The sequence below is a fragment of the Ovis aries genome, chromosome 1 (assembly GCF_016772045.2).
Source record: "Ovis aries strain OAR_USU_Benz2616 breed Rambouillet chromosome 1, ARS-UI_Ramb_v3.0, whole genome shotgun sequence".
Lineage (NCBI taxonomy): Eukaryota > Metazoa > Chordata > Mammalia > Artiodactyla > Bovidae > Ovis > Ovis aries.
The window spans coordinates 263,224,314-263,236,245 of record NC_056054.1 but is presented as its reverse complement, the minus strand read 5'-3'; the positions used below and the strand labels follow the sequence as shown (position 1 = coordinate 263,236,245).

The 11,932-nt window shown below is 52.9% G+C and overlaps 1 protein-coding gene across 2 annotated transcripts in view; it reads right to left on the bottom strand.

Annotated features, from left to right (window-relative positions):
- Nucleotides 1-318: 318 nt before the first annotated feature.
- ABCG1 (ATP binding cassette subfamily G member 1) overlaps nt 319-11,932 on the bottom strand; it is a 66,849-nt gene continuing 55,235 nt past the window's right edge. Inside the window, exons 9-15 of one of the 2 annotated variants that reach the window (XM_004003360.6) lie at nt 9,627-9,811; nt 9,387-9,488; nt 8,190-8,358; nt 7,139-7,239; nt 6,875-7,033; nt 5,527-5,645; nt 319-3,866 (exon numbers count right to left, since the gene is read on the bottom strand). In XM_004003360.6, coding sequence (XP_004003409.1) covers nt 3,638-3,866; nt 5,527-5,645; nt 6,875-7,033; nt 7,139-7,239; nt 8,190-8,358; nt 9,387-9,488; nt 9,627-9,811 — 1,064 coding nt within the window. In that variant the 3' untranslated portion in view covers nt 319-3,637. The remainder of the gene's footprint in view (nt 3,867-5,526; nt 5,646-6,874; nt 7,034-7,138; nt 7,240-8,189; nt 8,359-9,386; nt 9,489-9,626; nt 9,812-11,932) is intronic. The other variant, XM_004003359.6, reaches the window with a different exon arrangement.

Sequence of the window (11,932 nt, the reverse complement as noted above, 5' to 3'; positions counted from 1 at the left end):
CCCTGTGAATCTGGGCTGTCGGCACTTTTAAAGCCCTGGCTCACTTTAACAAGGGTGGGGAAGAGATGGGTGAGGAGGCTGGAACACAGAGGAGAAAAACAACACTTCAAGACAGTTCAACATGAAACACGAAAGTTACTGAGAGAAAGGAGACTACTTACAATCAGGCGTTAGACCGGAACACTGAGGAATGAACCAGAGCCTCTGCTGGACATCAATCAGCAAGGATAATTCCAAATACAAAGACCCCTCCCCTTTACCGAGTCAGATCCAAGCCCAGTATTTTGAGTCTGAATCATTTAACACTGAACACAAGTAAAAAGTTATAAAATATTTTATTAGCAGTCTTATTTCTTCAGAGCCTCTAACTTGATGGCCGTACACACTGCACCTCCCTCCGCCCAGCTGGGTTGTTTGGGTTTGCTTTCTGCCACACGCTGATCAAGCCGGCATTTGCTGAGTCTGAGTGGGTTCTGATTACGCTTCACCATCTGCTCGGCAGGTGTGAAGTCGGGGAATTTTCTCTTTCCTTCTTGGAGTAAAGGACAAGTAAAGATTTACAGAGACACCACAGATAATACTATGAGATACACACCCAGAGCAAGCTGGCACGCGTCCCTGCACGTGTGTACACACACTCGTAGGCACACACACAGTGGACCCTCTCGGACCCCAGCCAGCCCACAGGCAGGCTGCGTTAGGAAGCTACAGCCAGGCACAGGCAGAGGAAGGCACCTCTCTGCTGAGACAGGGTGGGTGGGTGTGGCGGGGGAAAGAAGCTGGGTCCCCAGCCAGCTCGGGACCCCCTACAAAAGGCAACTGAGGAAAGAGGAGCAGGCTGCCCCACATCCCCGTGGTCTGCACGGTGACAGCAAGCCCAGAGCTATCCTCGTATCGCACTTTACACCTTGAAAAGTACTTTCGAGTACATTCACACACTGAGAACAGGAGGCAAGAGGGCAAAGCGAAAGTCATAGAGCATTTGGGGTCAGACCTGGCTCTCTCCTGGCCCTCGGGCTCGGGGCCTCACTGAGCCTCTCCAGCCTCAGTGCTCTGGCCGCACCAAGCATGCAGAGAGTGGCTGGGGCGGGGCGGGGAGGGGGGAGTCAACACACGTTAGGAAGTAAGGACCTGAGCAGAGGAGCTGGTTAGGCACATAGCCAGGTCGCCCAGTGAGGAATGATGGATGCTAGGTGCTCGGGGGGGATGTTCAGCCGTGAAACCACCGGAGGCCTTTCTACCTCAAGCACTGGCCTGCCCCTGACCTTTCTCAGGTGGGAAAATGACCTTTCTGTGGGTCTCTAGGATGAATGTTTACCTAAAAGCTTAAGTCCTGTTTCTTGGTCCGGAAGGGCCCTCTCCCAAGGTGACTTAATCAGATTCCAGCATCTTCTGTATAAAATGTTTATCTGGTGTCTTTCCTTCCCATGTCACACGTACGAAGCTTTGGAAGCACTTAATTCTCAAGCTGATGCTCAGAAAGAATAGGTGAAAGGGAGGTCTGAGGTACTGCAGACAGAGGCGAAAGGCTCCCAAGATGGGCTGGTCAGCAAAGCCAGTCCCTGATGCTTTTGAGGAGCCACGGGGGTTAGAACACAGTGGAGCCCCTTCCTCTCCTCAACCCCATGGATCAGAGATTCTCTGGACTTATAGTCTCACCTATACCAACAACCAGAAAGGCAGCAAATCATTCATCCGAAGTTTCCTCCTTCCTTCTAAATGAAGAAATGAAATCACAGACAAAGGAAGATCCAAGTCATTACATTCAGAAATTACTTAAAAGAATTAGACTTGGCAAGTGGCCCTGGTTTAAATTTCAATGTGTGAGACAGCACATCACCCCTCCCCCCACCTCTTAACTAAACCCATTTAGAAAAATAAAATCAACAGGTTACTTGGATATTATCTTTTGTTGTTGCTTGGTTGCTCAGTTGTGTTGACTCTTTGTGACCTCATGGACTACAGCCTGCCAGGCTCCCATGTCCATGGGATTCTCCAGGTAAGAATACTGGAGTGGGTTGCCATTTCCCTCTCCAGGGTATCTTCCCGCCCCTGGGATCGAACCCTCATCTCCTGCTTGGCAGGCGGTTTATTTACTACTGAGCCACTTTGGGAAGCCCGGATGTTATCTCAGGCCATTGCAGTAAGGGGTTTTATCAAACTTCCATACAACAAAAAGCAGATTCACTCGGAGACCCTGATTCCAGGTTCACGGCATTCTAGAAGGGGAAAATAGTTCTGTTTCCTTCAGAAACCTTCTTTGGCCTGAGTCCCCTTCTACTCTGTGGCCACACTGATTCCGACAAGCACACAGGCTCCTGCCAGGAATTCAAAGGCCATTTACCCTACAGAAGTGCCCATGACTCTTGCCCTAGAGGGATTTTGCTTATGTGATCGCGTCATTGGAAAGACGTTTCCAATCCGGAAAGACTGAAAAGATGAAGGTGCCACTGAGCTGCCATGGAAACCAGATGTGGGATACAGCATCTCCCATGGCTCTCGGTATAGTTTGACGGAGCTCCAGAATCTTGGCCACACTCAGCTTTTGCCGGTTTCTTACAAAGGCCTTGGATTCTCAGGAAATCTCAGCATCTTCCCTCCTGTGCAGTTAGTACACCTTTCGTGGGCTACGCCTGCAGATCCTGCACATTCACACCTGGGTTTCTCTAAGCCCAGCGTCCCCAGGTTCAGTGGAGGTAGTTGATGTGATAAGTGAGGGAAGAGAAAATGTTTGTAAAAAATCAGCAGGATTGAGCTTCTAGAATTTTTAGGCAAAATTAAGGTGCTCAGAAAGTTAGGGGAAAAAAAAACCCAATATATTTTGCTTAAGTGAAAATCAGAAACGCTGGGGAAATAAAAGATTTTGAAAGAGATAGCCAAATTTGCCTTACAACTTTCTGTGCAACTTTAAAAAATTCCTGCCTGGCTTAGCGCACATGGTTGGTTCCACAGTTTTCCTCCAACCTGCAATCAGCACCTATGTCTTTCCCAGGATCTGTCTGCAAATGAGACCAGCTCAGCAATCAAGCCAAACCCCTCATGTCTCTCCACGAAGTACGTTTACCCTGAATAATTTTTTTCACCAAGTACTAAAAAGGTACAGCTTCTGGAAATGAATGAAATTGATCAACTTTTGACTTGGAAAACGACTTCTCGTTGGAAAAAGAGACAAACTGTAGAAAGATGAAACTACGAAAATACCAGTCACAGAACGGAGTCCCTCTTGGCTTCGCCTTTCCACCCCTGGACATCTGACTGCCCAGGGGCCCCGGGAACCTGCCCACATTCCTCGTGCAGAACCAGAGCTCCCCGGTCAGAAGGAAGAATTCTGCTGAGGAAGCCTCTTGTCACCCACTTTGTGGCAGTTTTAAATTCTGCCTCAGGGGTTGCATTTTAAAAATTTCTGCATGTGAAAAAGAAAGACCATTCTACATCTTCTTCCTAGTTATAGCTAGAAAGGGTAATGGAGAGAAGACCCAACTCAGTGGGGCAGCGAAGTGCAGCACTGGTTGGCCGCCTGACAACCCGGCGTAGTCCTCAGGGTCCACAGGCGTGTCTGTCCTTGAGCCCCTCAAGGGTTCTGGAAGTGGCCCATGGCCACGGTGTCCAACGTTCCTCTCTCTGGCTTTCCAACACTTTACCTCTCGGCCCGGATTTTGTATCTCAGCACGAGGTAGGCAATGAGACGAAGGGAGATGAAGAAAATCCCCAGGACAATGAAGTCCAAGTAGAGCTTGGCGTTCTCCACGTCCAATTCTCGCAGGATAGCCTCTGACTTCTGGAAGTGGCACGTCTCATTAGTGTTACAGTGCAGGTCCTCCCGGTCGAGGCCGTAGATGGAGAGGATGACCCCCTCAAACCCATACCTGAGGGGGGGAATGCCAGAGTGAGGAGGGCTCAGGACCCCCCTCCCCTCATCCCTACCTCTGCCCATGTTTCTGGAATGCACACTGACCTCCCCCTACCCATCCTCAGCCTGGCTCCCTCCCTCCCTGGAGGTCTTTTCTCCTGGAATACTTCTTAACCGCTCTGCAGCTTCCTAGCATAAATCCACTCAACAGCTTGACCGAATGTCTTCCAATTTCCTTGCCTCCAAAGTCTCCACACACACACACAAAACAACCCAAATTTAACCAAGAGTGGGTATTGTTCAGAGGTGACACGATTGGAAAAACACATTGATCACTTCTGATATTACACCTTTTTTTTTTTTAACAGTTAAATAGAATAAAGGGTCTGAGGGCTTTTCAAGGCCTGCAGAGCATTTGAATAAAACATTTCTGCACCACCTTTCATTCTGTTCCAGCTCTGCATTATCAGAACAAAAATGCTAATTCTGAGAAGAAAGACATGGGTCTCTGATTTCTCAGTCTTGAAAGGTGCACCGTTGCTGAAACTCTGCACAAGGGCTTCGTCTCGATTTTGTTCTTGGGAACAATATACTTGGCTTTGAATTGACATTCTAGAAAACACAAGCTTGTTCACAGCTTGGGACCCTGGGTGTCATGTGGAATGGCTGTGGCTGGGGGCACAAGCTCTAATGACCGGCCCTGCCTGCTGAGGGCCGAGATACCAAAGCGTGAAACCTGATGCTGAAGCGCTAAGGCACCAGAGCAGTCTTGTTCAAGAATATGAGGACGCTTGAGACATGTCTTGTTTTCCACTGGATTTCTTACTCAGAACCTTGTACTGTGGTGTTGGAGAAGACTCCTGAGAGTCCCTTAGACTTCAACGAGATCAAACCAGTCAATCCTAAAGGAAATCAGTCCTGAATATTCATTAAGGACTGATGCTAAAGCTGAAGCTCCAATACTTTGGCCACCTGATGTGAAGAGCCGACTCATTGGAAAAGACCCTGATGCTGGGAAAGACTGAAGGCAGGAGGAGAAGGGGGTGGCAGAGGATGAGATGGTTGGATGGCATCACTGACTCAGTGGACATGAATTTGAGTAGACTCTGGGAGATGGTGGAGGACAGGGAAGCCTAGTGTGCTGCAGTTCATGGGGTTGCAGAGTCAGACATGACTTAGCGACTGAACAACAACAAGAACCTTGTTATAAGCAGTGTTAATTCCAGAGAGGAGTAAGTTCTTCAAGGCAGCTCTCTAAAGCACACAGGACATGGGGCTGCCATGGCTTGTCCAGGGCACCAGTGCATGCTTGCTCGGTCACTCAGCCATGTCCAGCTCTTTGCGATCCCATGGGCCACAATGCGCCAGGCTCCTCTGGCCATGGGATTCTCCAGGCAAGAATACTGGGGTGGGTTGCCATTTCCAGGGCACCAGCAGCTAGGGTTTATTTTATCCACGAGTGTGTGTGTCTGTGTGTCTGTGTGTGTGAGGGTGAAGGTGAGGCACACAAAACTAGGAAGAAAAAGGCACTGATACTTTCTGGGTTCATGACCTGAGAATCCAGCCGGCATCTAGCTGATAGCCAAGGAGGGGCTTTCGCGAGCCTCTGCCTGTCCCCAGTTCCCTTCCCTTTGTCGTCCTAAAGGCCCCGAGTCCTAAGGGGCCCCGCGGGCTACCTGACGTAAGAGACGTAGGACATCCACTGCAGGTAGGTGGGGATCGTGTCAAAGCTGACGAAGAACCCTGAGAAGAGGAGCACGGGGATGGCCGTGACGGGTCCCACGAAGGTCGCCACCTGGGAGGGGACACAGAAGGACCTTACTCCTGCCCGCCACCTCCTCCTCAAGGAGCCCGGAGCCCACAGTCCATGCTTCCAGGAAAGGGCCAGAGCTGTCAGGACAGGTCATCCAGGTCATCCAGGGCCAGGATGGCACAGAAGCACCCCTTTGGGGAGGAGCAGGCTGGTCTCCTGCACAAGGAGGGGCTGGGTTGCTGCCCAGAGGCCCAGCTGGACCCAGCAGAGGGGATGGAGGCTGAAAAGCATGGAGGCCCTGAAAAGCAGGGACAGAGAGACGCTAGTGCGGCCATGAGGGCGCCTGTGGGGCAGGAGGCACACGCCTGAGGAGTTGACATCCTGTGTCCCAGCAAGGAAGGGTCAGGAGTGAGACTCCTTGGGTGCAGCTGGCATGGGCCCAGCACTCTCTATGGCTGTCAGCTGTGAGATGGACATCACTGCCATTCCCGCCCATGGATGTGGGTGCTGCCCAGAGGCCATGGACATGGAACACGAGGCCACTCAGCAGGGGAGGGGACAGCAGAAGGCTGTTGGTTGCTGACTCCCCAGACTTCTGGCTTTGTTTCCTAAGGCTCAGACTGGCCTGAGCACGTGAAGCCCTGGAGGCGCAAAAACTGTGCACACAGTGGGTTTGGCAGGCTGGGAGTAGGTGGTACCAGACGTCCAAAAGGGGCATGTGGAGGGGCTTGGGCAGGTGGGAGTGTGAGGTGTGATGGGGTTGTCTGGGGAACAGCTGTGTGGATCCACAGAGGCAACAAAACATAAGAATTGAGAGCTTGGCCTCAGAGCTGGCTGTGTGAGTCTGACAAAATCACCCTGCCTCTCTGGGCCTCAGTCTCCTCATCTGTGAAATGGGAGGATTGCACCTAACTTGTGGGGGTGCTTAGACTCAATGAGCTCATGTTCAATCACAGGTCCAGCTGGCCTCTGGGCACAAACTCAGCCCATCCTTGTGCAAAAGACCAGCCTGCTCCTCCCCAAAAAAGTGCTTGGTGACACATAAGGCCACCTGCTGCCGTCCATTTGCCAATCCTGAGCAGCCAGGACACCTTGATCCCTTCCCCAGGGCCCAACTGACTGACCTGCTGAAGCCAGGCTGGGAAGTCAGGACAGAATCAGGAGGAGGGGTCTCAGGGGCAGGGTACTGATCCCATGGGGCCCACAGCCCCAGCCACATGGGTGGAGGTGGGGAAGCAAGGTTCGCCCCATGGTACATCCTTGGCTGGTACCTGCAGTGACGTGGATGCGGCTCCGATCAGCAGGCCCAGGGACTGCGCCACCAGTGAGGTCATGGTGCCCAGTGCCGCGAACAGGACGAAGCGCACAGCGTCAGACGGCTGGGACGTCATCCAGTACACGATACTGCAGTAGGCCACGGGGAACATGATCTGGAAACACAGGGCCCGTCACCCTCACCTGCAAGCCGCGCTTCCCGCCCCCTGGGGATGCTGGAGAGCCCCACCCCGTCACACCACGCCAGGGCACTAGCGTACCTGAAAGGGCACGTCCGCCATGGTCTTGGCCAGGTAGTAGGCCTTCAGGCTGTACCAGTAATTCAGGTGTTCTCGGAGAAACACGCTCATCTCCAGAGGAACTAGGGGGCAGGAAAATGAAAAGGGTCACTCGGACATTACAGCACACCAAGAACTCAGACAAGGGTCTCCTGCAAGGCCCTCTGCAGCCCCAACTTGGGGCTGTGAACCTGAAGAGCTTCAAGTATTACTATCTGGAGTTTGAATGGAAAGGTATGAAATGATTCACCTGCCTGGAGAAACTGCCTGGTACACTGGCACCACTGTAGAGACTGGTCCAAGTATCTCCTGCTGAACCTGTTTTCACTGAGTAACTGACAATGCAATCCCTTCCCCCGGCAAGTCCTCAGAAGCTGCTCCTGGAAATTCAGGGCAACTTACGGAAGAGGCATTGCCGGAGGAGCTGTCTAGGCTGGGAGACCTGGGGAAGCCAGTTTTCCACACTGTCCCCCTGAAGCGGCCAAGGGCAGCCTGCTCTGCAAGCAGCCTAGAACTGCACAGAAATCCACCTAGAACAGCACTGCTGCATGCTAAGTCGCTTCAGTCGTGTTCAACTCTTTGCGACCCCATGGACTGTGGCCCGCCCGGCTCTTCTGCCCATGGAATTTTCCAGGCAACAATACTGGAGCGGGTTGCCATGTCCTATTCCAGGGAATCTTTGCAACCCAAAATAGCTTTACCCACTCACAAATTTGGCTGCACCAGGGCTATCTTAACTGAATGAGGTAATGTTCACACAGTAGCATTTGAGGGGTTCCCAATTAGAAAACCTTTTAAAATCTCTCAGCCTTCCACCAGGCTTATAGATTTTCCATTAGTGATTCACTCCTTTGGCTTAAACACGTATGCATTTTCTCATCGAACAGAGCATACAATCATACCTACATCTGTCAACAAAGAAAACGGGATTAAAAAAAAAAAAAAAAGACACTCTATGTTTGTGGCCAAGCAAGCCACAACCTAGTGGCAGACAAAGAAGGCGGGGTGGGCGCGGGCTGGCCCAGGCACTCACATGTGAGGACGGTGGGCATGAGGGCCGCGAACATGAGGAAGAGCATGGAGAAGAAGAGGAAGCCGGAGTTGCTCAGGACCTTCTTGGCTTCGTTCCCAATCCCCAGGTAGAGCAGGCCAATGAGGAGGCCAATGCCGATGTGGGACGTGATCCGCAGGTGCGTGAGGACCTGGGCAGGCGAGATCCACACTCAGGTGTGCAAGCCCGGAGGTGGGCGGTGAGAGGACAAGGAGACCAGGGGCCCCAGAGGTGGCGGTCAAGGCTTCTGCCCCTTCCCTCCAGGAAGGTGGCAGTCAACCCGCTTCTCCTGAGGCCTGTGCATTGCAGGCGGATTCTTTACGACTGAGTTACCCAGGAAGCCCATTCATTCACTACCCTTAGTTTAAGCTTCCCTTATACCAAGCCCAGGACCCTAGACCAGCTCATACGCATGCGCACACACACACACACTCACACATGCACACTCACACGGCAGCATTTTACTGATGTTCAAGCAGAAGGAACTGCTATCCTGCGTTTAATCCCCTTCAACATAGCAAACCAGGACTGTGTCCCTTCAGAGGAGGGACAAGTGACAAGAATGGTGGTAAAGCGGATAAAGAATGGCCACAGGACAGACCCAACCTTGCAGAGCACAGCCTGGATGGCTACCAGCCCCTCCATCTTTCAAACTGGGTTCCGGAAGCTCCTGGGCACTCAGGGACCCCCTACACATGCTGTCAGATTGTCCACTTGAAAGGCTGGATCTTGTTCTGACTTCCAATCCTTCACCAACTCCTTCCTCTGCTGGGGGGAGCTTCCCAGAGGGAGGAATCCCCTCCCTGATGCCAGCCTTGGCCAATGGAATGTGAGCACCAGTGACAGGTTCCTCCACCCCGCCAGGAGCAGGAAGCTATAAGGGCTGCCACTGGGTTTCTCTGACACTTTCCCCTGTCGTGCTCTAGAAAGAATCCAGTCCTCCATTCTGGGTCCCCAGACGAGAAGACACACGGGGCAGGACCACAACCCACAGCCGCCCACAGGTTACACAAACCAGACATGACTACTGTCATAACCACGAGCAGCCGGGGAGTGTTTGTTACTGTGGCGTCACAGAAAGCTGACTGATGCAGACAGAGGAAAGCGCAAGCAGATGAACAGACCCCAAGGTGACCCCTCAGTTTCCGTTGCCATGGAGACCACTGCACACCGCCTTACCGAGTCCCTCATGATGCTGAGGAAAGTCCTTTTGAAGAGGATGCAGAACTGGGTGAGGCAGCTGGCAGAGAAGCTGTGGCAGCCTTCCATGGAAGTGGAGTCCTGGGGACACACCAAGAGGGCGAGGAGGGGTGAGCCCCCGGCCCCCGGACGCCCCCTCCTCTGAGCCGAGGAAAGTGCTCGTGCAGCAGGCGTGCGGGGCGGCGTGCAGCGCTCCCGGGGGCTGGGGGTGTGCATTACCTTTCTCCACCCCTTCCATCGTTTTGTCTGGTTTACCTCTTCAGAGGGCCGGTGCCAAATAAAAGGATTCACCTCGGCATCGCCCTCAGGCTCTCTCCTGCAGTCAGAGTCGCACTTGCCCTCCCAGACCGCTCTCACCAGGCGGCCGTTCTGGTCGCCGTACTCGCCGGACGCGACTTCCATGACTGCACAGAGGAGAGAGACAGAGGGCTCAGCCCAGGCATTGCTCATGCGGGCCTCTTTCCTCTGCAACAAAGTCAGTAATCCAGTGGGAATATCTTTTAACTGATTATATAGATGCCGTGTGAGGATGCTAATGATGTGATAAAAATCATTTAGTGGCCAGTGTTGTTTCCGTTCTCAGCACCCAGCAAGGCCGTTGATCACATCAGGAGCCTGGAAATGCAAATACAGATTGTGATGCTGGACAGCCCGAGAAGTCATGAGCTCATGCATCGATTAACTTATTCATCTGTCGTGTTTACTGAGTGCTGGTCATGGGCATGCATGCATCAGAACTGGAGTTGGGAGGAGGGCACAAGGAAGCAAGATTCCTGGTGGGAAGGCAGTTCCCAGGAGGAGGGTGAGTGATGAGTGCTGGGGCAGCTCTTTGGGACCAAGAAGAAGTGCTGGGGGTCCTGAGAGGGGTGCGCTGAGCTCCCTGCGGACACAGGTTTTGGACTATAAGCTCCACCTCTCAGATCCCAGGGAGCATCACCTCCACTGACCCTCTTTGACCCTGGTGTCATGCCTCCTCTGTACCCCAGAGTGTCCAAGGTCCCACGTTGCTCCTTCTCTCCGGTTCCACCCTCCCCTGGCACCTGCTGCTTCTTCCTCTCCTCCCACCTGCACTCTCCCTCCACCCTCCCCCATTCCTCCTGGTGTGGGACCTGACCCTTCATCTCATTAAGATTCTTGCTAATGCAATGCCCCCAGGGACCCTCTCTGGCAAAACCAGCTGTTTCCAGAGCCCAAGCCAGGACGGCTAACTCTCTCTCCATCCGATCACACCGGGAGAGCCTGGCCCCACCAGAATGTCACGATCAATGACACCAACCCAGCCAGAACTGCCTGCTCTGGTGGTCATTTACACCCACCACCCTCCAAACAGGCCTTCTCTCCCCATGCCTCTCCCTCTCCTCAGGCGTGATATTAAGGAGCCCCTCCCTGGGCTCTCCCCAGTGCCCCATTCCTTCTCCTCCCATCTGTCCTTCCCTATAGGTCCTCACCTCTCTGCTGGCCATGGACCTCACCGCCCTTCCCTGTTCAGCAGCACCTGTCCCCCACTGTCCTTGCTCCTGAACAACTATGCAGCCAGCCTGACCATCCCCACCATCAAGGATGCTTAAGACTCCTCCTCCTCTCCCTCGGCCCACATCTCCTTCCCACTCACCCCACTCTGGCCTGGCTTCATCAGAGCTCCCTTATTGTAAGAGAGAGGCATTTCCCAGCAACACCATTTCATGGAACACAATTTGGGAGAGGATGTGTAGGAAAGGTGGGGTCTGGGGAACTGGTGGGGCTGGATGCTTGAAAGTAAAACAACTGAGTGAGAAAGGCTGATGAGCAGGAGACCAAGAAGGAGGAATAGAGTGGGCTGAAGCATGCCCCACCAAAAGACTCATGTCCATCTGGAATCTCAGAATGTGGCCTTCTTTGGAAAAGGTTATTTGTAGATGTAATTGGTTTTGGATCTTGAAATGAAATTATCCTGGATTTAAGATGGGCCCTGAATCCAACTGAAGGCAAACGGAGAAGGGGGCGGCAAAGGATGAGATGGTTGGATGGCATCACCAACTCAATAGACATGAATCTGAGCAAACTCCAGGAGATGGTAAAGGACAGGGAAGCCTAGCGGTGCTGCAGTCCATGGGGTTGCAGAGGCGGACATGACTTAGCGACTGAACAGCAACTGAATAAAATGACTGGTGTCCTTATTAGAAGAGGAGGTGACATACAGACACGCACAGAGAAACACAGAGAAAAAAGCCATGTGAAGACAGAGGCAGAGACTGGAGGAATGGGTCACAGGTTAAGGACCACTGGAGCCTCCAGAAGCTGGATGAAGCAGGAAGGACCTTCCCCCAGAGCCTCAGGAGGGAGCCCGGCCCTGCAGACACGTTGACTTCTGGCCTCCAGAGTCTGAAACATGACTTCCTCTTGTTTCAGACCACCCAGCTTATGGGGCCCCAGGGAAGCAGGACACGATGGCCAGGACAGGACCCCACGCACTGTGGCCGAGGGGGAGGATGGGACGGGGTCGGGGTGTACAAGCACTTGGTGGTCTAGTGACTACGAAGCTCAAA